The sequence below is a fragment of the Grammomys surdaster genome, unplaced genomic scaffold, assembly GCF_004785775.1.
Source record: "Grammomys surdaster isolate TR1022 unplaced genomic scaffold, NIH_TR_1.0 193, whole genome shotgun sequence".
Lineage (NCBI taxonomy): Eukaryota > Metazoa > Chordata > Mammalia > Rodentia > Muridae > Grammomys > Grammomys surdaster.
The window spans coordinates 11329317-11350970 of NW_021604638.1; the positions used below are offsets into that span (position 1 = coordinate 11329317).

At 43.3% G+C, this 21654-nt stretch overlaps 1 protein-coding gene across 3 annotated transcripts; it reads left to right on the plus strand.

The window, feature by feature from the left end:
- Positions 1-5383: 5383 nt before the first annotated feature.
- Positions 5384-20345, plus strand: Oser1 (oxidative stress responsive serine rich 1). Of its 3 annotated transcripts, none has more exons than XM_028769780.1 (4): positions 5384-5514; positions 9295-9415; positions 13512-13625; positions 19064-20345. In XM_028769780.1, the coding sequence occupies exons 2-4, from the start codon at positions 9339-9341 to the stop codon at positions 19746-19748; spliced, it is 876 nt and encodes a 291-aa protein (XP_028625613.1). In that variant the 5' UTR covers positions 5384-5514; positions 9295-9338; the 3' UTR covers positions 19749-20345. The 3 variants fall into 3 exon arrangements, with proteins under 3 accessions (XP_028625613.1, XP_028625615.1, XP_028625614.1); XM_028769782.1 differs by lacking the exon at positions 5384-5514 and adding an exon at positions 5850-5864; XM_028769781.1 differs by lacking the exon at positions 5384-5514 and adding an exon at positions 8711-9065.
- Positions 20346-21654: the final 1309 nt, after the last annotated feature.

The window sequence follows — 21654 nt, forward strand, 5'->3', positions numbered from 1 at the left end:
CCCTTCTTCCTTAAGTTGGTTTTGATCATGGTGATTTTGTCACAGGATAGAAATCCAACCAAGACACTGGGTAAGAGGCTAGAAAGTACTGGCAGGTCCACCACTGAACCCAAGTGAAGTTTCACAGGGGCTGAGGAAGGGCCTAGAGCTGGCAGGTGACAGGCAGAGGCTGAAGACTGTACCCCTGTAGGGTCACACCCATTCAGGGCAAGGTGTGAAGGCCATGGTCCAAAAGTCTTTGTCAGGATGCCCAGATCAAAAGGACTGATTCCATATATCTTGACTGGTGTTCTAAATACCCGATACTCACTGAGTAATAGATAGAGTGGATCCTTTATTAGCTGAGTTTTGCTTTCACCTTGAGCTCCAATTCTTTATGGCCCAAGCCAATGCCCCATTTCCCAAACCTAATCTTCCTGGATTCCCTCTCTTAGTGAACTAGGTCTGTGTCCAGCACCTCGAGTCTAGTCTTTCCAGAACCATCTCCATCTTGTGGCCCTTCCTTAACATTTCTCCTAGACTCATCACCTTCTTACCTGCATTCTCAGGTACTTGCTGGCACACTGCCATCATGAAAATTATTGAAAATAATTCCTGATGTTCTGGACAATGTCCAGGCTCTTTAACACGATCCTCTCACTTACACTGGACCGGCTTCACTCACAGCTGATCTCATCTTGCTCCTCCTTTTGTGCAGGCAAGCCTGCCTTTTCAATTTCAGAATCTCTCTCCTAGGCACTGCCAAAGTAGGCTGGGTACCTACCTACTGGGTACTGTGTTGTGTTTCTGGCTCAAAAGCACTCTGCGGAGTCTTTCTTTAAGGATTTATTTTAGGTATGTGAGTATACTGTCCTCTCTTTAGACACACCAGGAGAGGGCTTCTGATCCCATTAGATGGTTGTGAGCCACCATGTGGTTGTTGGAAATTGAACTCAGGACCTCTAGAAGTGTAGTCAATGCTCCTAACCACTGAGCCATCTCTCCAGCCCACGAAGTCACTTCTCAAGGGCTTTTGCACAGCACTGGGGAAGCAACTTGGTGATCAGTGAGGTCTGTGGGAGGAATAGCTGAGAAGAGGCATCCTGCCATGCTATGCAAACCGAACACAGCTCTTTGCTCTCCCAGTCTTCCCGAAAGATTACTACGCCCTACCTCCCAACTGTGGCAACAGGAAACATTTTTAGATAATTGTGAAGATTAAAGATATTTAAATTGTCACAGTGAACTTTCAACACTTTCCTTTGAGGGGTAATTACAGAAGGTGAGGATTGTGTATCACAAGACTTTAGGCCCTGGGGATACACCTTATTTTCAGCTCTAAGATATCTCTTCCCGCCGGGCAGTGGTGGTGCACACCTTTAATCCCAGCACTTGGGAGGCAGAGGCAGGCGGATTTCTGAGTTCGAGAGTTCAAGGCTAGCCTGGTCTACAGAGTGAGTTCCAGGACAGCCAGAGCTACACAGAGAAACCCTGTCTCGAAAACAAAACAAAGCAAAACAAAACAAAAATCTCTTCCCCCTTTTATTTTTGGCATCAGTTAACTCAGGACGTTGTCTATGATGGACAGGTACCCCACCACTGAGCTATCTCCCCAGCCCAAGATGCCATTTTAAAGATTTACCATTTATTGGAGGTGCAATTAAGAAAGAAAAAAAAATGTGGAGAAGTGTGTACTTAGTGATGAGGAGACCGAATCTGTCCTCAGGGTAGCTTCCATTTATGTAATAGTGAATTTCTATAGTAAAAGTATGTTGAAAGGTGACAGAGGATTTTTAAGGAGAAATTATACAGCAAAAAAGAAATTGGGAGTGAAGACTACTGGAGTAGTCATGGAGACTCCCCTGGGGAAAGAGTATGAGCAGAGACCTGAATGAAGAGCTGAGCTGTGGGGAAACGATATTCTAGGAGAGGACATAGCAAATCTGGGAGGATCTGAGGGAAATGTCTGGTAAAGGCCACACAAGGAGAGAATAGCTGGAACCAAGTCCCAGACCTGGGCAGTCAGCGTCAAGCTGACAGTGTGGTGTTCTGGCAGTCAGATGTGGATCAAGTGTCGGACAGGGAACAGTAAGGTCAGGAGGGAGGGTGGAGCCAGATTCCTCCTTCCTTTCCAGGTACCCCTTGGGTATGAAGTCACTTTTTCAGAAAGTGCCTAACTTTGTGGAGATGTGCTAACACAAACAGATGCTTTAACTTTTTAGTACTTAATGTCTGTCATCCTAGGTGGAGGTAAGGTAAATCAGGAGGTTGTCAGGATGGTAGTGAACATCCACTAACCCTCAAGGACTGTGCTCTGCGCTAGGAACTCCTTAGTGACCTAGAGATAATCTGGGGATCTGCAGGGATTTTTACCAAGCAATGCTTTGAAATGGGAGCTCAAAAACACATATTTGCAGCTGGAGAGACAGCTCAGCAGTTAAGAGCACTGACTGCTCTTCCAGAGGTCCTGAGTTTAATTCCATATGGTGGCACACAGCAATCTGTAATGGGATCTGATGCCCTCCTCTGGTGTGTCTGAAGACAGTGACAGTGTATGCATACACATAAAATAAATAATTCTTAAAAAAAAAAAGCCAGCTGGGTGGTGGTGGCACACGCTTTTAATCCCAGCACTTGGGAGGCAGAGGCAGGCTTCGAGAGTTCGAGGCTAGCCTGGTCTACAGAGTGAGTTCCAAGATAGCCAGGGCTACACAGAGAAACCCTGTCTCAAAAAAACAAAAACAAACAAACAAAAAGCCCAACACATATTTGGTCTAGATGCAAGTCAGCTGGCAACATCTGAGGGAGAAACTTTTCCCTTATTATTTCCCAGGAGATGTCGAGGAGAGCAGCTGTGAATGAACAAGTCTGTAAAGACATTCTAGAATAAAAAGAATATTTTATTTACTGTTTGTATGTGTTACCGATGTGTGTATGTGTGGGCACAGATGTTAAGAAAGGCCACAATGTTATGGAGTTGGTTCTCACCTTTCACCTTACATGGGTTCAAGGGACCAGGCTTAGGGATATGACCTTTACTCACTGAGCTATCTTCCTAACCTAACTTACTAGCACTATATGACACAGGACAAATGAAGCTACTAAGTTAGTTATCTCCTGAATCCCAGTCATCCTTGTGATGGTTTGTATATGCTTGGCCCAGGGGAGTGACCCTATTAGGGGGTGTGGCCTTGTTGGAGTAGGTGTGTCACTGTGGGCATGGTCTTAAGACCCTCCCGCTAGCTGCCTGGAAGTCAGTCTTCCATCTCTCAGCTTCTCCTGTGCCATGCCTGTCTGAATGCTGCCATGTTCCTGCCTTGATGATCCTGGACTGAATCACTGAACCAGTAAGCCAGCCCCAATTAAATGTTGTCCTTTATAAGACTTGCATTGGTCGTGGTGTTTGTTTACAGCAGTAAAACCCTAAGACAGTCTCTATCTGTAGAATGTGTAAAATTCACAAGACTATTACATTTGAAAAGACAGTACCACCAGGCAGTGGTGGCGCACGCCTTTAATCCCAGCACTTGGGAGGCAGAGACAGGCGGATTTCTGAGTTCGAGGCCAGCCTGGTCTACAGAGTGAGTTCCAGGACAGCCAGGGCTACACAGAGAAACCCTGTCTCGAAAAACAAAACAAAACAAAACAAAAAAAGGAAAAGACAGTACAGAGTTATTACTGTTAGCAGCGTCGGTTACAATTGTTAGTAACCGTAATCAGTGAGTTACAAGAGGGTTTTTTTTTCCACTGTGGGCCAGTTACTGTCCAGAGAGAATTTGAAGGTTTTATTCAGGAACCATCACAAGCTTTATGTTTAACAACCCCATACAGATGGTCCTTAACTTACGAAAGGGTCACACCCTACTCAGCAGATCACAAGTGGAAACATCTTAAGTCCAGAATACACGGAATACAAGTCAAGCGCCGAGCACGAGAGCTCAGCCACACAGAGCACTTGTTGAGGAATAACAGTTTGCCCTTGTGATCCCGTGGCTGAAAGGGAGGTGCAGCCTCTTCTGATGGCCAGCATCCCCAATCACAGGGCATATTTTAGCTTGGAAAAATACCAAAATTCAAAATCCAATGAAGTTCCCATCGAATGCAAAAGGCTTTCACATCATAAAGCAGGATCAGGCTAAAAAAAAAAAAAAGAAAAAAAGAAAAAAAGGAAAAAAAATAAAAAACAAACAAAAAAACCCAAGCCAGCCGTCTGGATGGTGGTCGTGGGGGAGAGGAGAGGGCTGTCTTAGAGGACTAACTTAGAGGACTCTAAGTTAAGCTGGACACGGCTATCCTCTCTAGCAGCCACTTCTAGAAGAGGCCAGTTTGGATTCAGGGGAAAACCCACTCTAGGGTATAGTTGCCAGAACCAACTCTATTGAGGAAAGTCGATTTTCCACACAAGGATTTGAAAAGTGGAACTTCAGAGTGGCAGGCGACGGGAAAGCACCCAAGACAGAACAGGTCCTGACAATGGCGGTAGGTGGAGGTCTTTCACAGCTCACCCTTGCCAGATGGGCAACTGTCAGATCACTAAAAACCAGAGACAAGTAAATTGCTTAATACCTTCTTCTTGCAGAATTTAATATGTACGTGCATTTCCCTGTATTCCCACTTAATGCTCTCAAACCATCCTTGGAAAAACAAAAACAAAATGCCTTCGCTGAAACCGTTTAATTTCCAGACGAAGTAACCGAAGCTCAGGAGGCAAACAGTTGCTTCCAGTTATCAAGAGATACGTCAAAACTGAGGGCACCGGAGCCTGAGGCAGAGGTAATCAAGGTGAATTTCAGGCTGGGCTAACAAATGAGATCCTGGTTTTAAAAAACCAAAACCATAAAACTTAAATAATTTCCATTCCAATTCCGGGCAGCATCCACCGCCTGGGCCTCGTCCAATTAGTAGTACCTTCTTGGCTTCTCTGCGGACCCAAAGACAGGACCCACAGTGAGGGTTGAGTACCGAGTGGAAGCGCCCTTGGTCGCATGTAGGAAACTCCGCCGAGCATTCCCGGAGGCATCGGCTGGCGCAAACACTCCTGCAGCCCACCGAATCCGGTTGGCTTGGGGACTTCAAGAGAACAAGAAGGAACCAGACTACGCCAAGCGAGCAGCGGTGGCTCTTTAGCAGCCAGTCAAGCCGCCGACTCACGTGACAGAGAAGAGGAAGTAGGCACGCCCAAAAGCCTGACGGGAGCGAACCCAAGCCAGGGGGCGGAGGGAGCGAAAAGAATAACAGGAAATGACTTAAGACGCACGTGCTTCGGAGAGGGGTTGGAGCTGGGCCTTCGAGAGGCGGGGCTGCCGCCGCGCGCCTGCGCAGTTGCCGCTGGCCGAGCTGCCGAGTCACCGAGGTGGGAGGAGCGTGAGCGGTAGGCGGGGCGCGAGCCTAGGTTGCGCAGGCGCAGTACGACTCTGGAGGCGCGGGCCACCCTATCTGCGGGGTTTGGATCCGGGTCAGTCAGGCGCGGCGGTCGCGGAGTGACGCTCGGAGCGGACGGGGCCGGATTGCCGGGAGCGCCCCAGCTGCGAGGAGGTGAGTGGTCTGACGGGACGTCGCGTCCGCCAGGCCTCCCACCCGCCGGAGGCGGAGTCCGGCCCTGTCGTCCGGTCGCCGCGTCTCCCTGCGCCAACTGTCTGGCCCGGCCTGGCCCTCGGCTGCCACGGCCTGGAGTACGAAGCTGCGCGGCCTTCGCTTCCCGCCTTCCTGCGTTCCCGCGGTGCCCGGGCCGCGCCGGTCGCAGCTTCCCCTTTCGCTCTCCTTGCCGCCCTTTGCCTTTTCCCGCCCTGGGAGCCACACTTCCCGCCGCTTGCCTCCTGCGTTCTCTGCGACGCAGCAACACTACAGCCTCCTCTCCGAGTCCGTGGTTGACCGGAGCGGGCAGGGTAAAAGTAGAGACTGCTCCCCGCTTGGGTGTCCCCGGGTTCTGACCTTTCCCCGACGACTCCGCTTAACTGTGATAGACAGAAAGGAATGAACGTGTTGCCTTGCCTGTTGTCCTGTGATTTGAGGGATTGAGTGGGTGTGCCCAGAGAGGTGTGGATATGTTTTTGTCCTGGGGACAGATTGATTCTATCGGGGTTGTTCTGGAGGGTTGCTGGACTGGATTGGGTTTTTTTGTTTTGTTTTCTCGAGGCTCTGTACTTCCTAGATGTCTGGGGAAATTTCTTGGCTTTAACTTTGTGAGGACGCGTGCAGATCTCATGTCAGTCTTCTGAAACTGAGGAGTTCGACTTGAAACTTAAGGAGGAGAGCTAAGTTAAAACTTCAGAAGTGTAAACAAGACTCAGCACACGGTGTTTGCGGAAAGAAACCGGGATGTGATTTGATTTAAAACCGCGCAAAGTAACTTCTTAAAAGCTTTTTGCAAGTCTGAGCTCTTCGGGCATTCTTTGGAAGTAAGAGCAGTGAAAGGGTAATAGCAGAATCTCTCACAATGTAATGTAAGTGAAGATAGGCAATCCAGTCACCTGTTGTATAGAGCTGTTGAGCTGAAGCTTCCAGAATGGGAAGCTAGGAACAAGGGGGAGCGTAATAAGCCTTTTGTAATTACTAGCATGCTCTGATCTAGCCCCTGAGGTTATTAACCTTTGCTCTGGGTTAAAGTAACTGGAGAAAAACATGAACAGCCACAATGGTGGAAGTCTGAAAACAAGTTAGGTGATACTTTATTCTCAAAGTTTTTGGTCTGTAGCCAGATTTTTATTTTGGGCTGTTGGGGTTTTTAATGATATATCTTGTTAGTGTCTCAATAAGAATGCTAAGTTTGTATTACCATCTAGGGTGGTCATCTGCCATACTATTAAGTCAGCACTGTGTAATTAGAAGTTGTGAGGCTTAGCTTGGCAGCTTCTTAGCTAAGTGTGAGTCCTGGAGGGTAGGAGTGAGAAGCCATCCCTACTGAAATGGGTTCCCAGGACCCCTGTATTCAGTTCAGCCTCTGTTGTGGCATACGAGGTAGTGCTAGGAGTCCTAGAAGTGTACCTGTGAAAGGAATGGATTTCTGCCTGTGGTATTTACCAGTGTACATGTGGCCTGGTGTGTACTTTAAAAATATTGATTGATTGCCAGAAATCAGATTGAGGGAACTAACTATAAACCACACTATTAATTTTTTTTTTACTTCTATTATGTGTATGTGAGTGTTTCCTATGAAGGGCAGAGTGCTAATTGGGGAGTTGTTTCCTTCTGTTACTCAAGCTCTAGGAAACAAGCTCAGGTGGGCAGCCTTAGCCATGCACCCTTAGTCTTGGAGCCAGTCATCAGTCTTTACAAATCCAGCTTTCATGGAGTTGTGGTAGCAAAAAGAAATTCTTTACCTGTGATAGACCTTTGTAGATGTGTGGCGCTCCAGACAAACCAGAACATACCTCTGCTTAGTATATAGAATATTGTGTATTTGGAGGAATCCTCCTCCTGTGAAGAATTAGAGACCAGTGAAATTTGAAGTCATGTGGATGAGGTTTCCTTGTGTTTGTGACCTGGTTAAATAAACCACATATTTGGGGAAGTGGGTTTGTTGTTTTCTGATATTGAAGTGAAAACTAGCTAAGTTCTTTTGAGGCTGAACATGCACACAAATGTCAAACATTGTGACATCTTGACTTTGGAATATTAGAGGTCTCATAATAACATATAACTCTCTTCTGAGAAATAAGCTGATCTAGAATCAGTACCTAAAGGTCCATAGGGAGGCACTGCTCTCTCTGAGAGTGCCTGGGGGTGGGGGGGTGGGGTAGGGGGCTAGTGGTACCAGGTTAGATATAAAGGTAAAGTATATCCTTGGCTTAAAAAAATGTTGATTTTTAGTTTTTTTTCCTCCTCCCTCTCCCTTGTTGGATACTGACATGTTTATCTGTTCAAGATTTAGTACTCTGGTAATTTGAAGATTAGATTTGAGAATTTATTTGCTATCTGCTTGAGTTGATGATCTTTTATCTCCTTCCCTTGTTTAAATGGAAAATCAGAGTAGCAGAAATTGAGACTTTGAGTAGTCAAACTAGTTGGTTGAGAGGAGGGCACATGGAGTTTCTTTTCTACATCTAACTAAAGAGAAGTTCTGCCTTGTTCTTTACCTAACTTTGAACATAGGTGTCATTGCTTCTTGTGTAATGACTACAGTACCCAAAGTTTACAAACACCTCATAAAGTTTAAGGTCAGAGGACTAAGAGAATACAGTAACCAGTGATGACTGAAGTCTTTATTCTTGTTTTAACAACAGCAGCATACGGTTCTTCATGTATGCTGATATATTGGTTAAGATTGCTTTGTACAATGATGTGGTGTCATAAAATCATACTTAGAATTGTTAGGATCAGACTAGAAAGATACTCTCCAGCATTTTAATTAATCAGAGTGTTGCAGTTTGAGCTTTCTCTTGTCTCTCTGATGGTAATTTTGTCCATAGATTTCTAGACATGTGCAATCAGGAAGCTTTTCTCCCCTCATTTTATTTTATTTTACTTTATTTTATTTATTTATTTATTTATTTTTGGTTTTTTTCGAGACAGGGTTTCTCTGTGTAGCCCTGGCTGTCCTGAAACTTACTCTGTAGACCAGGCTGGCCAGAAATCCACCTGCCTCTGCCTCCCAAGTGCCGGGATTAAAGGCGTGTGCCACCACTGCCCAGCTTCTCCCCTCATTTAATAGTCTGAAACATAGTTCTTAGATTTTGTTTCCAAAGCTAATAAGAGTTTAAAGCATTAACCTTTTAGGTGGTTTGAATACTGTTGGTTTGTGTGTCTAGAATGAACTACAACCCAAAATTGGAAGGCACATCTGTGATCCTGATCTTGAGGCTGGGAAATACAAGTTTCTGACCTGGATCTTGGCATGGATCTTGAGATATAGTGGCTATAAATCTCTGGAGACTAAGACTGAGTTCAAGGTCATCTGGGACAAAACAAGTCCCAAATCGAGGCGTGGTAGTACACTCTTTTAATCTGGGCCACATCTTCTGCTGGAGACCTATATGAGGACATTAAAAGAAAAAAAAGATTCTCTCTTCTTGCCTGTTTGCCTTGTGGACTGAGCAACTGCTGGATCCTTAGACTTCATTCATAGCTGCTGCTGACCATTGTTGGAGGTTGGACTACAGACTATAAGTCATCAACAAATTCCTTCACTATAAGCGTCCGTGTGTGTGTGTGTGTGTGTGTGTGTGTGTGTGTGTGTGTGTGCGCATGATAAGCTCTATAGTTTGGTTATATAACCTGCTGCTTAGAAATAAAAAGATGTTTCTCTCCTAACAGTAATTGTGTAAGGAAATATACTCTTGATCCCACTGATTTTCATTTTTCTTATCTCCTTTTTAGTATTAACGGGAGGGAACATCAATAGGAGTACAGAAACCTTCACAATGAAATCTGAAGCCAAGGATGGAGAGGAGGAAAGCCTGCAAACTGCCTTCAAGAAGTTAAGAGTGGACGCATCAGGGTAATTTGAACATGTAATATGTAACTTAGGATTATTTATTTACTGGATTTAAACAGTCTTTTTGTTTAAAATGTTACTCTTATCACTTCTTTGTTCATCCTAGGGTATGTAAATAGTAATATCTTGTCTCTTCTATATTCTGTGTAAATATTTGAAAAACTGCAGTTCATTTTACTCTAAGGATGAATGCTTTGGTTTTCCTTAACTCTCAGGAGGTCCTTCTTTCCCTTTTTAATGTTAAATATTTAAATGTTAAATCAAGTAGTAGCTCACCAGGGACTTCTCATATACCTCAAGGGAATCACAGTATTTTTTGTTTTTTACTAAAAATGAATTGGCCCACTAAAGGTCTATGAAGACATTCTCGATTTCACAGTCTCTTAATTGTTAGATCTGTCTGTGGAAACCTGTATTCAGTAGGAGTCTGTCACCAAGATTAATAGTCTTAGAGTTTTTCGCCAAACTAATTGGAGCATCTGCAGACCAGCTGCTGTCTTAAGTATTATTTCACTCTTTAAAAATGTTGTGTGTGGGTAGATCTCTTATGGTAGTTCTCTGGCCCTAAGACAGATGAAATCTCGTCTTAATGAATATGATTTTTTGGTTTTTCTAGGCAGGGTTTCTCTGTGTAGCCCTGGCTGTCCTGGAACTCACTCTGTAGACCAGGCTGGCCTCGAACTCAGAAATCTGCCTGCCTCTGCCTCCCAAGTGCTGGGATTAAAGGCGTGCGCCACCACCGCCCGGCTTTTTTTTTTTTTTTTTTTAAATGAGTGCAAACTGAACACTGAAAGCTAAAGTTGAGTATTATAGTAGTAATAGAGTAGTAATAGTCCTAGACACCAGTATTTCACTCCTGTCCGGAGTAGAAAGAACTCGGAACACATTTAACCCTCTCTACTTTCTATCTTAGAAGACAGACACTGCTGTCGTCTTAGTTTAGAGGCTACTCACAAAATAAGGTCATTTTCTACTGGTAGAAGTTACAGTTGGAGTTTGAATCTAGAGTGTCTTGCTCCAGAACCTGTTAGCCATTCTTTCATGTGGTCCATTGCAGACAGCATGGAAATATTTTACAAACTAAAAACCAAATAGATGCTAATAGCTGCCTTCCTATGACTAGTACTGTTTGTTATTGGCTTACCCTAGAGTATTTATGCTAATATGATCTGCTCAGTGGATGCTAAGATGCTCAAGTTTGCTTCCATAGTACTTTAGAAAAGTATCATTTTCCCAGTGATTTTCCAGCACGTTTCTTGCCATATCAGTACTTAGATATACTCTTTTGTTTTGGGCTTTTGAGACAAGGTCTTCTGGTCTCCTAATCAGCATCCTTCTCAGTCTTCTGAATGCTGGCATTGTATCCATGTACCACCATTCTCAAGTCTTTATTGTTGCTGTTGTCTGTTTTATTTTTGATGGAGGTACTCTGTCCTGTGGATGGAACTGGTGATCTTGGTCATGTAACTAAGTGTTGTGCTGCTGCACTGCGCTGTATCTCCTAACCCATGATAAACCTTTTGAGAAAAGGAAATGAAGTGGAAGAACATAACTCTAGATTGTGGTTTTAGTATATTTGTGATTTTTGGTGTATAAGCGACTTTTAAATTTTAAAAAACTCTAGAAATATACACATACATGCATATAAATCCTCTAGTATATAAACCTATATGAGTAACTTCACATGCACACTTCTTGATGTTTTAAGAAATTGAACTATAAGCTCTGTATTGTGGCATACAATTTTAATCCCAGTACTCAGGAAGCAGATAGATCTCTGTGTTATGAGACCAGTCTGATCTACATAGGGAGTTCCAGGACAGCTAGGGTTACATAAAATAGACCCTGCTTCACAAAGAAAAGAAATTAGAATGTAAAATTAAGCTAAAAATAAAATTAAGCTATTGATGGCACTACAAGTTATTTAGACCATTATAAAATGCCATGTAAAATATCCATGCAGTTTATGGTTGTAGATTACACATTGGTGCTGGAGACAGGACTCAGTGGTGAAGAACACGTACCAAAGTTTAGTTCCTAGCACCTGTGTCTTTAGCTATTTGTATCTGCAGCTCCAAGGAGATCCCGTGCCTCTGGCTGCCACTGAGAGTTGTACTTAAAAGCACATACTCATTCACAAATAGAAATAATAAATATCAAAATATACCTTTTAAAGAAATTACATACTTGTAGCATGTGATATGCCTTTATTAGAATTATAGCAGGAACAGTAGAGAATATTTGAGAAGGAGTGAGTAATTAGTGTGACTCAGCAGGATAAGACTTGGAGAGTCTGTGCAGCGTGTGTTTCTGTTTCCTACTGCTGTCATATGCCCCACTGATGGGACTGCCGAGGACTGACTCATTAAGCTTTACCAGGAACTTAGCATGATCCTGTTCAACAGGTTTTGATTTTCAGTGGTATTTGTCTTATCAGAACAAATGTCTTCGTATTTGTTATAAATGAATAAACCTTTTAATTTGGCTATAAAATATTTTAGAAAAAAATGAAAGGATAAGAAGTAAGAGTCATAATTTAATCTCTAGTTCCTTTATATGTAATGCTGTATATAGTGTTTTATTTATTTGTTGTTTTTCTGAGACATGGACAAGGTCTGTCTGTTTAGCCAGGCTGATACCGGGCTTGTGATCCTCCTCAGCCTCCTGAGTGCTGGGATTGTGGTCATAGTGTTTTAGATCATGCCGTACACTGACATTTACCATAGTGTCTCAGGATAATTCAGACATGCTCTCATGTTATTAAAAGTTCTTCGTGCTTATACTTTTTAGGGATGAGGTTAGGAGGTTAGGACAGGGTCTTACTAGGTAGCCCAGGCTGACCTGCACCTTTCTGTGTATGTAGCCCAGGCTTGACTTAACTTCCTTTAATCCTTCTGCCACTGCATCTAGAAATACATGCTAATTACATCAGACACTACCGTACTTAACTGTGTGTGTTGTGTGTGTGTGTGTGTATGGAATGCTATTCCATGAGTGCTATCCATCTGTTTTTTGTTTGTTTTTAGAGACAAACTGTCTTACTAGCCTGGAGCTTGCCAAGTACACTATGCTGGCTGGCCAGTGAGTCCCTGGATCCTGTCTTTCCCCCAGTCAGCTCTGTGATTTACAAAGTACACACCACTACACTTGGCTTTTTAATGTTAATTCTGAGTTCAAACTCATGTTCTTGTGTTAATGTGTATTTTGGAAGGACTTATATCAAAATGCTTATGTCTTGATATAGATGGTTCTTGTTTACATTTTTAAAAAACATTGTTCACTGGGAACCCATAGTACTTTTGTATACTTTTAAAGTAAAGATTTAACTGGGTAACATTTCAGATTTACTAGTTGCAAAAGAAAGAAAATCTTTCTAAAAGTTGTAAAATACTCAAAAGTGTCATCCTTTGCTAGTTGAATTGACTCTTAATGGTAGGCTCTTGAACTTAGTTCCTATATCTGTGGTTTTGTAGGTGAAAGAACATCAGTGTCATTAGCATTCTCCCTGAACATAGAAGGCTTGATCTGCCCCAGATAAACAGCCTGAAAATCTATTTATAGCCCACTGCTGGTTACACGTACAGATCATTCTCTGACTTATGATCTTGCAACTATGGGTTTTTAGGGATCTTTCCAGTTTGGTTTTGGGGAAAATTTTACATTAAAAGCTAAATTTTTCTATTTATTTTCTTATTTATTTATTTATTGATTGTTTTTTTTTTGAGATAGAATTTCTCTGTGTCCCTGTTTCCCTACCCAGCTCTGTGATTACAAGCACACACCATACCATACGTACACTGACATTTACCTTAGTGTCGCTTACAGTCATCCAAACGTGGTTTTTCTGTTCCTCTTTGTTTCTCTACTGGAGATCTCATTGTAGACCAGGGTGCCCTTTAATTTGGAGATCCACCTGCCTCAGCCTCCTGAGTGCTGGGATTAAAGATGTGTGCCACCATGTCCAGCTCAAAGTTAAATTTTGAGAAGTGTAAACTAGAAAGAAAGGTGTCATTCAGAATTGTATTAGGGTTAGTGAGGGTAGAAAGTTGTCCTCGTGATGCAGCTTTTCTATCACAGTAAACTTTGTTCTTGTCCTCAGGTCCATCATCTCTCTGTCTGTTGGAGAAGGCACAAGTGTCAGAGCATCAGTCAGAGCAGCAGCAGATGATCCCAAACCGAAAACCATGTGTGCATCTAAAGACAGTTGGCATGGGTAAGAATGTCCCCCTTCCCTTTTAATTACAATTATTTATTTGGGGTGTGGTCTCTGCCAGGGAGTGTGTATAGAACCAAAGGACAACTTTTGAGACTTAGGTCTCCACCGTATGTTTCAGGGATCAAACTCAGGTTGTCAGGCTTAGCTTACACACCTTTATTCTAAGCTATCTCTTTGGCCTGGGTAAGAGCGTCCTATGCAGAAGATTGTTTTGTTTTGGGCTTTAAATGTGTGCCTGCTTATATGCATGTATGTGTGCAGGCCAGGGACAGTGTTGGAATCCTTGGGACTGGGTTACAAGGAAGATGTGAGCCGCTTGGGTTCTTGGTAAGAGAAACAGATGCTCTTAACCACTGAGCCATCTCAGCCCCCACTCCGTAAAGACTTTTGTCTCGTTTATTTTCTGTTGTGAAGAGATGCCATGGCCAGGGCAGCTGATAGAAGAATGAGTTTATTTGGGGCTCACAGTTTCAGATGTTGGAGTCAGTGCCCATCATGTCGGAGAGTGTGGTAGGCTGGCAGGTGGGTATAGTGCTGTAGTGGTAGCTGAGAGCTCACTTCTTGAGACATAACTGTGAGGAAGAGAGACACTGGCAGTGGTGTGGATTTTTGAAACTCCAGAGCCCTCCTCCAGTGACACACCTCTGACAAGACCTTACCTTCTAATCTCTTCAGACAGTTCCACCAACAGGGGACCAAGTATTCAAACATATGAGCCTATGGGAGCCATTCTCATTCAAACCATCACATTGAATAATTTAGGATTGAGTTTTCTTTCCCAAGTGTCCAGGAAGAGAGTCTGCTGTGATCCTGATCCAACCTAAGGCCTGGTGATTCTTCTCAGACACTCTGTACTTTGGTCCAATTTGGCCGTTAACTTATTAAGTAGCTCAGGCTGGCCTCAGATAGCTTCCCAATTTCTGGAATTATAAGCCTGAGTCACCATGCCTGGCTTCACAGTTTTTAAAAATGAGTCTCTGTGTCTTGGCTTTTGTGTTTCTGCTGGTGCATGGCAGACAAGCACACTTAGCAACTGAGCTGTATCCACAGCCACCATATTATACACACAGTACAGCTTTTGTCCTAAGGTCTACATTGTCTGAAATTAGTGTTACGGGTCTCGATTTCTGCCAGCATGTGAACGGTGTATTTCTTTCTTGGCCTTTTAATCACTTTGCTTTTAAATTGCTGGTGGGTCGCATAAATAGCATGTGGCTTGATTCTGCTTTATTCAGTCTATTTAGGGCTTTTTTCTAATTTGCTGAGTTTAGTGCATTTGTTTTGATAATTGGTGTATTTGCACTTTTGCCATTTTAATTTATTTTATAACTTACATAACTTTTTTTTTTTTTTTTTTTTTTTGAGGCATGAAGTCTCACACTATAGCTCAGGGTGGTTTAAAATTCATTGTGTTAGCTCAAGCTGGCTTTGACTTCCTGGCCAGTTCTCCTTTGTTTATCTATCAGGAACTGTTGCCCAGTGTTGTTAGGGTTTTTCTGTTTCCCCTCCCTTACCTACTGCCCTGTCTTTTCCATCTTTTACTAAGTGATTGAAAAAAATTTTATTTTTACCTCTACTAATTTAGAAGGTATTTAGCATCTTTTTAAAAAGTAATTGGTTTGAAGCCATATAAACTCCCTTTAGTACTGTCTTCCGAGATGTGATTACTCAATATGCTGATCCTGCTTTACTTTTAATCCCACAGGTTAGGTTTTGTTGTTATTACTAGTGTTAATTTGTTAATATTTGCATTTTTAATTTCTTTGCCCACAGTTCTTGTACTCTAGATCCTGCCACATACAACATCCTTTCCTGTTCCTAAAAAGTTCATTTGGTAAAAGTCTTTTTGGTAAATAAGGCTCTACATTGCTCTGTGTAGAGGACATTTGAGTGGTTTTCCTTGGGCTATCCAGAAGCTTGGTGGTAGAGTTTGCCTAGGATATGACAAGCCCTCCTTGTTTGTTCATTCCCCAGCACTGCAAATAGTCTGGAATGGTTGCCTCTGTAAGTATATAATATTGTGTCCTGTTGGTAAATACTTTGCCTCTCTTCCCCAATCTGGCCACATTGAATAAATCTCAATTTCAGGTTGTTACTATTTGTCTATTTTAATTGGTTTCTTGAGGATAGAGCCTAGCTTCTTAGGCACAGATTGTGACCCCAAGTTTGGTGACATATATTTTGCTTTATCTGAGAGTACCTTTATTTCATCCTTGTTTTGGAAGATAGATTGGTTGTGTCTGAATCATTGTTTCCGGATTGACAGCTGTTTTAGCTCTTGTTGGGGTTTGTTGTCTTCTGGCTTTGTTGTGCTGCTGTTGAAAGGCCTACATCTGCCTAAGCTCTTTGCCATGATCTTCTAAATCACATCTTCTCTCCTTGTCTGTTTCTGTTCCCTCTGTCCTACTGGGACTTGAACCTAGGGCATTCCACAGCTAAGTCAGCCTCTCTCTCTCTCTCTCTCTCTCTCTCTCTCTCTCTCTCTCTCTCTCTCTCTCTCTCTCTCTCTGTGTGTGTGTGTGTGTGTGTGTGTGTTTCACTGTGTAGTCCTGGAACTCACTCTGTAGACCACACTGGCCTTGAACTCAGAGATTCACCTGCCTCTGCTTCCCAAGTGCTGGTGTGTACCAACACCACCCACTTGCTCTCTCTATTCTTAAAACAGATTCTAAATTTAGAGCTCTTCTGTTAGACTAACTACTTTTACATATTTTTTCCCTTTTCTCTAGTACCTTTTCGGCCATGAGTTAGCAGACCTTTTATAGAATGCTAAACACACTTGTAACCCCAGCTCTTGAGAGACTCTGAAAGAATTTCCACTTTTGAGATCTGCCTTAATCTACAGTGAGGCATTGTATCAAAAAAAGAGGTGGCACAGGATTAGGAAGAGAGGGACAGACAGACAGACCCAAAAGGCTAAAGCCAAGGATATTATGTAGGAGCTGACTGAAGAGAAGGCTCGTCACTGCTGTTGCAGTCATCCTGGCACTTCAGTTGCTAAGGCAGTTTCAAGATGAAGTGTTCTACCTGGTAGGGGTTCTGCTAGAGAGCGTGGTAAAGGGCACCCACTTTACTCTGTCTGATAGAGACCCAGCTCTCCTAGTGTGCTTATCTAGCCTCTAGATTCCATGGTGCTTTTGGATGTTTTATTTTGTATTACCACTTGTGTGTGTGTATACACAGAAATGTGGGCATGTATCACAGTGCACATTTGGAAGTCACAGGACAGTTGTGGGGAGTTGGTTCTCTGTGTCCATTGTAGGTTCTAGGGATTGAACTCAGGCTATTAGATTTGTGAAACAGTTACTCATTGAGTCATCTCCCCTTTCCCTGGTTGGATTCTTGAACTAAAATGCTACTTCTTAATGCCTAGCTTGTAGGTGGTAGCTAAGTGGGCCCCAAAAGGTAGGAGAGAATGGAGAGGAAAAGAGGAATGAAGGGTCACCCTATCCTCATCTCCATGGCTCAACAGTTGTAGCCCATTGAAGAACAAGATTCACAAGCTGTACAAAAACAAGATGGGCAAAGCATATGCCGAGCATGTGTGAGGCCCTTGGCTTGACCTAAGCTCCCCACTCTAGCAGAAGAAACAAGTAGAAGGACAGATCTAAAGGACAGATCTAAGTTGCCCTATAGGTTGCAGTCTGCTGACCTTTGTTATAAATAGATTTATCTTCCCGTCAGTAGTTTTCATAGAAGTATTTTATTTAGTCTGTTTCATTTAATTCCAAATACAGTTTTATTTTCCTTTCCCTTTCTATTTCTGTGAGACAGGTCTCACTGTAACTCAGGCTGGCCTTGGGCTTACAATCCCTCCATTCACTTTACTTTCTGGGGGCTGGAGTTACAAGTGTGTGCTTCTTGTCTAGTTAATTTCCCCACCTCTTCTCCTTCTGACTCCCTCCCCAACCCCTCTTGAGACAGCTTGTTTGCTTGCTTGTTTGTTTTTAATGTAGTTCTGTCTGTTTTATAATTTACTTTGTAGCCAAGGTTGGCCTTAAATTCAGAGATCTGCTTCCCTGCCTCCCAGAGTGCTGAGATTAAATGTGTGTGCCACCATACCTGGTTTGCTTTTTATTTCTTAAAGTTCTGTATCAGGGCCATGACATTGAGGTAGTGGGTAAAAGGTACTTCAGTGCTGGCAAGCAAGCCTACAGCTCTGAGTTCAGTTTCTGGGAACCACATGGTATAAGGAGAGAACTAACTCCCAAAAGATGTCCACACATGCATGCCAACTCCTCCCCCAAGTAAAATAAGTTGTTTTTTTTTTTAAACTATTCTTTTTGTTGTTGTTTTTTTGTTTGTTTGTTTTTCGAGACAGGGTTTCTCTGTGTAGCCCTGGCTGTCCTGGAACTCACTCTGTAGACCAGGCTGGCCTCGAACTCAGAAATCCGCCTGCCTCTGCCTCCCAAGTGCTGGGATTAAAGGCGTGCGCCACCACTGCCTGGCCCCTTTTAAAAACTATTTTAAAGTCCTGGTGATGGCGGTGGCGGCTGCTGCTGCTGCTGCTCCTCCTCCTCCTCCTCCTCCTCCTCCTCCTCCTCCTCCTCTTCCTCTTCCTCTTCTTCCTCCTCCTCCTGTTTTCTAATTTGCTTGGTGGTTTTAAGTCTCTTCATTCAGCTTTTTTATTTAAATGTTTGCTCCATAGTGCACTTAATAATTCTGTTTCTAGAAACTTGGGGCACACTGAATCCTCGGTGTTAGAGTTTGTGTGAGTCTGTGTGCTCCTGCACGCATGTGCACACTACCATGTGAAGGCTAGGGGTTATGTACTGTTTGTCTTCCTCAGTTGCTCACCCTCTTCTGTCTTTTTGTTTCTTTGGTTGTTTTTTGAGGTAAGGCCTTTGAATCTGGAGCTCCTCATACCTAGCTGGACAGGTTAGACAGCAAGTCCCAGGGATCTTCTGTTTCCCCAGCATGAGAATTACAGGTGCTTGCCACTGCACCCAGCTTTTTTACATGGTTGCTGGCATGGCAAGTACTTTACTACAGAGCCAGCTCTCACTTGTCACTTTGTTTGTTTTGCTGGCTGTGACTAGTGATAGTGGTTTGTAGCGCCAGCACCCTGTTAGTTAGTGCTGGCGCAGTGGCAGTGGGGCATTAGCCTTGGTACAGGAGCCATAGTCAAGCTGATGGGACTGCATTTGGTTTTACTTCATCAGATTATCAGCTTCTCCCATGCTCACAAGCCAAGAATGGAAGAAGTAAGTGTTCTCCACGTGTCTCCCATATGTCTGGCCTGGGTGATTGTGTTCTCTCACTTGTTTCTGTAGATTGCTAATAAGGGATGCTGAATTTTTTGAGACACAGAATCTTAGGTAGTTTGGAAATGGAGGCATTGATGACCTTAAACCCAAAGGTCTGTTTCTAGCTGTCATGTGGACTCTCACAGGAGGGCTCTGTATCTCCACATCTTGTGTCTTTTTCTCTTTTAGGTCTACAAGGAAGTCTTCACGAGGGGCAGTGAGAACTCAGCGTCGTAGACGCTCTAAGTCTCCTGTTCTTCATCCTCCCAAGTTCATCCATTGCAGTACAACAGCATCTCCTTCCAGCAGCCAGCTGAAGCACAGAAGCCAGACTGAGCCACCCGAAGGCAGCAGTGGACGGGGAATTTCAACACCCAAAGAGTTCAACGCAGGAGAAAACTCTACTTCTCTTGATATTAATCACACAGGAGCAGTCATTGAGCCTCTGAGAAGTTCAGTTCTGAGGCTCCCATCAGAGAGTAAAACAGAAGAGCTCTCTGATGCTACCCAAGTCTCCCAAGAAAGTCTTACGGCCAACGATCTCTCTGACTTTCAATCTGTTTCCAAGCTAAGCCAGGGCAAGCCGTGTGTGTGTGTAGGCAAGGAGTGCCAGTGTAAGAGGTGGCATGATATGGAAGTGTATTCCTTTTCAGGTCTGCAGAATGTCCCTCCTTTGGCCCCAGAACGAAGATCACTTGAGGACTACTCTCAGTCACTGCATACCAGAACTCTGTCTGGCTCTCCTCGATCCTGTTCCGAGCAAGCTCGTGTCTATGTGGATGATGTGACCATTGAGGACCTAGCAGGCTACATGGAATATTACTTGTATATCCCTAAGAAAATGTCCCACATGGCAGAGATGATGTACACCTGATAACAAGAAGCTCATTCATGTGCTTTAAACCAATGAAAGATTGTCAGAGGGTTAGTTGTCAGACCCAGTGGCCACTCTGTGAGAAGACATCTCTTTCTGCTCACTGTGCTTGCAATAAAAACTATTCTTGGCATCTCAGTTAATCTTCATTCTGTCAGTTTACTGAGTTCTTATGTACCTGTCAAGACAAGCAGGTCAAAGAAAATCTCTTCCTAAAAATGTTCTGAGGGCTGAAGAAACCATAATGACTGGAGACTGGCAGCAATGGGGACATGGCGAAGTCCTTATAAGACAGCATATTTCAGACCTGCTTACCACATGGCAGCAAGAGGCTCAGATGTGCTTTTATAACTGAACTGAACACTTGTCATGTTGTAGATGCCAGCCCATCAATAGTAGAGCTTATGAGACTCATTTAAACTGTCTTTGGTTTAACACGGGTTTGTGTCATTAAAGGTTTCTTACGTTACTGTTGAGTCAGAGATCTGAGGTTTAGATTCAGTTTGAATAAACCAAGTGGCCTGTCCTATATTGTTTTGAGGGAGTCATTAACCTTACTGTCACTAAATAAACCCCTGCTGGTGCTGTTTAACCAGAGGTATTGTGTGTTGTTTCTCAAACAAGCTGTTTAAAATGGAACTGCTAAGTACTTGGTATCTGTGAGTGTGTGTTGTACTTGAAACCAGTATGTTGCCTCCATCTCTGGAGTTCGTGTGATGAATTTCTTGCGGTCAATTGGAATAAAGGTCTATGCCACTCTATGTTTTAGACGTTACCTCCCACCCTCAAATCCCTGGAGGATTTCATACCTAAACTAATATACTTGTGGTGAGTCATTGTAAAATCCTCTCCAAAGTTTGGTTAAATGGCCCAAGCTCAAGCTCATTTTAACTGGAAGGATGAATTTTTCCAGGAGATTTGGTGTCTTCCTTTTTTTTTTCCTTCCCTGAGATCAGGGTATTTCTATGTAGTCCTGACCTGGTACTCCTCTGTAGACCATGCTGGTCTTGAACTCAGAGATCTGCCTGCCTCTGCCTCCTGAGTGCTAGGACTAAAGACTTGTGCCATTACACCTGGCCTGGTTTTATTTTAATTGACATTATGCATATGTCCAGCCATGAAAGATATTAGGAAGTTTGTTTCAGTTTGCAGGATAAGTCTTCACTGAAGTTCACAAAAGTACCTCATTGGTCTTAGAGTTGACTCAAGACTGGATCTGGGCTTCACGTAGGAGTCCTTTTCACTTCGGAGAAGTAGAACTTTTTAAACTAGAAAAGTCTAGAACCTAAGCTTTGGGAGACAGCTATTATGCATCTTGTAAGGAGAAGGCACTTCCTAGAATGAGGAGCAAAATGTCACCATGGCACTGATGGTGACAGGATGTGGATTATTTCATATGTCTCCAGGCAGCTTTTCCAGGACAGGACAAGGAGAATAGGATTGTTTTGCTTTGCCTATCTCCCTAATGTTCAGGTTCATGGACATCCTCATGTATTCTCCAGGAGACCACAGATTAGGTGGTGACCAGTAACTCTAGTGCACCTCTAAGCCTATTCTTCAAAAGGTCCAAACTCCAGTGTTCCTAGACTACATAGAGCCACTTAGGGTATTTTTAATTGTAAAGATGCTATTCCAACAATTAGTGTTTATCTTTGTGAGGAAAGTGTAGTTGGTTAGCAAGCTACTTAAAATGAATTCAGATACATTCCTTTTTTGTTTTTTGTTTTTGTTTTTTGTTTTTTTTTGTTTTTTCGAGGCAGGGTTTCTCTGTGTAGCCCTGGCTGTCCTGGAACTCACTCTGTAGACCAGGCTGGCCTCGAACTCAGAAATCCGCCTGCCTCTGCCTCCCAAGTGCTGGGATTAAAGGTGTGCGCCACCACCACCCGGCTCAGATACATTCCTAAGT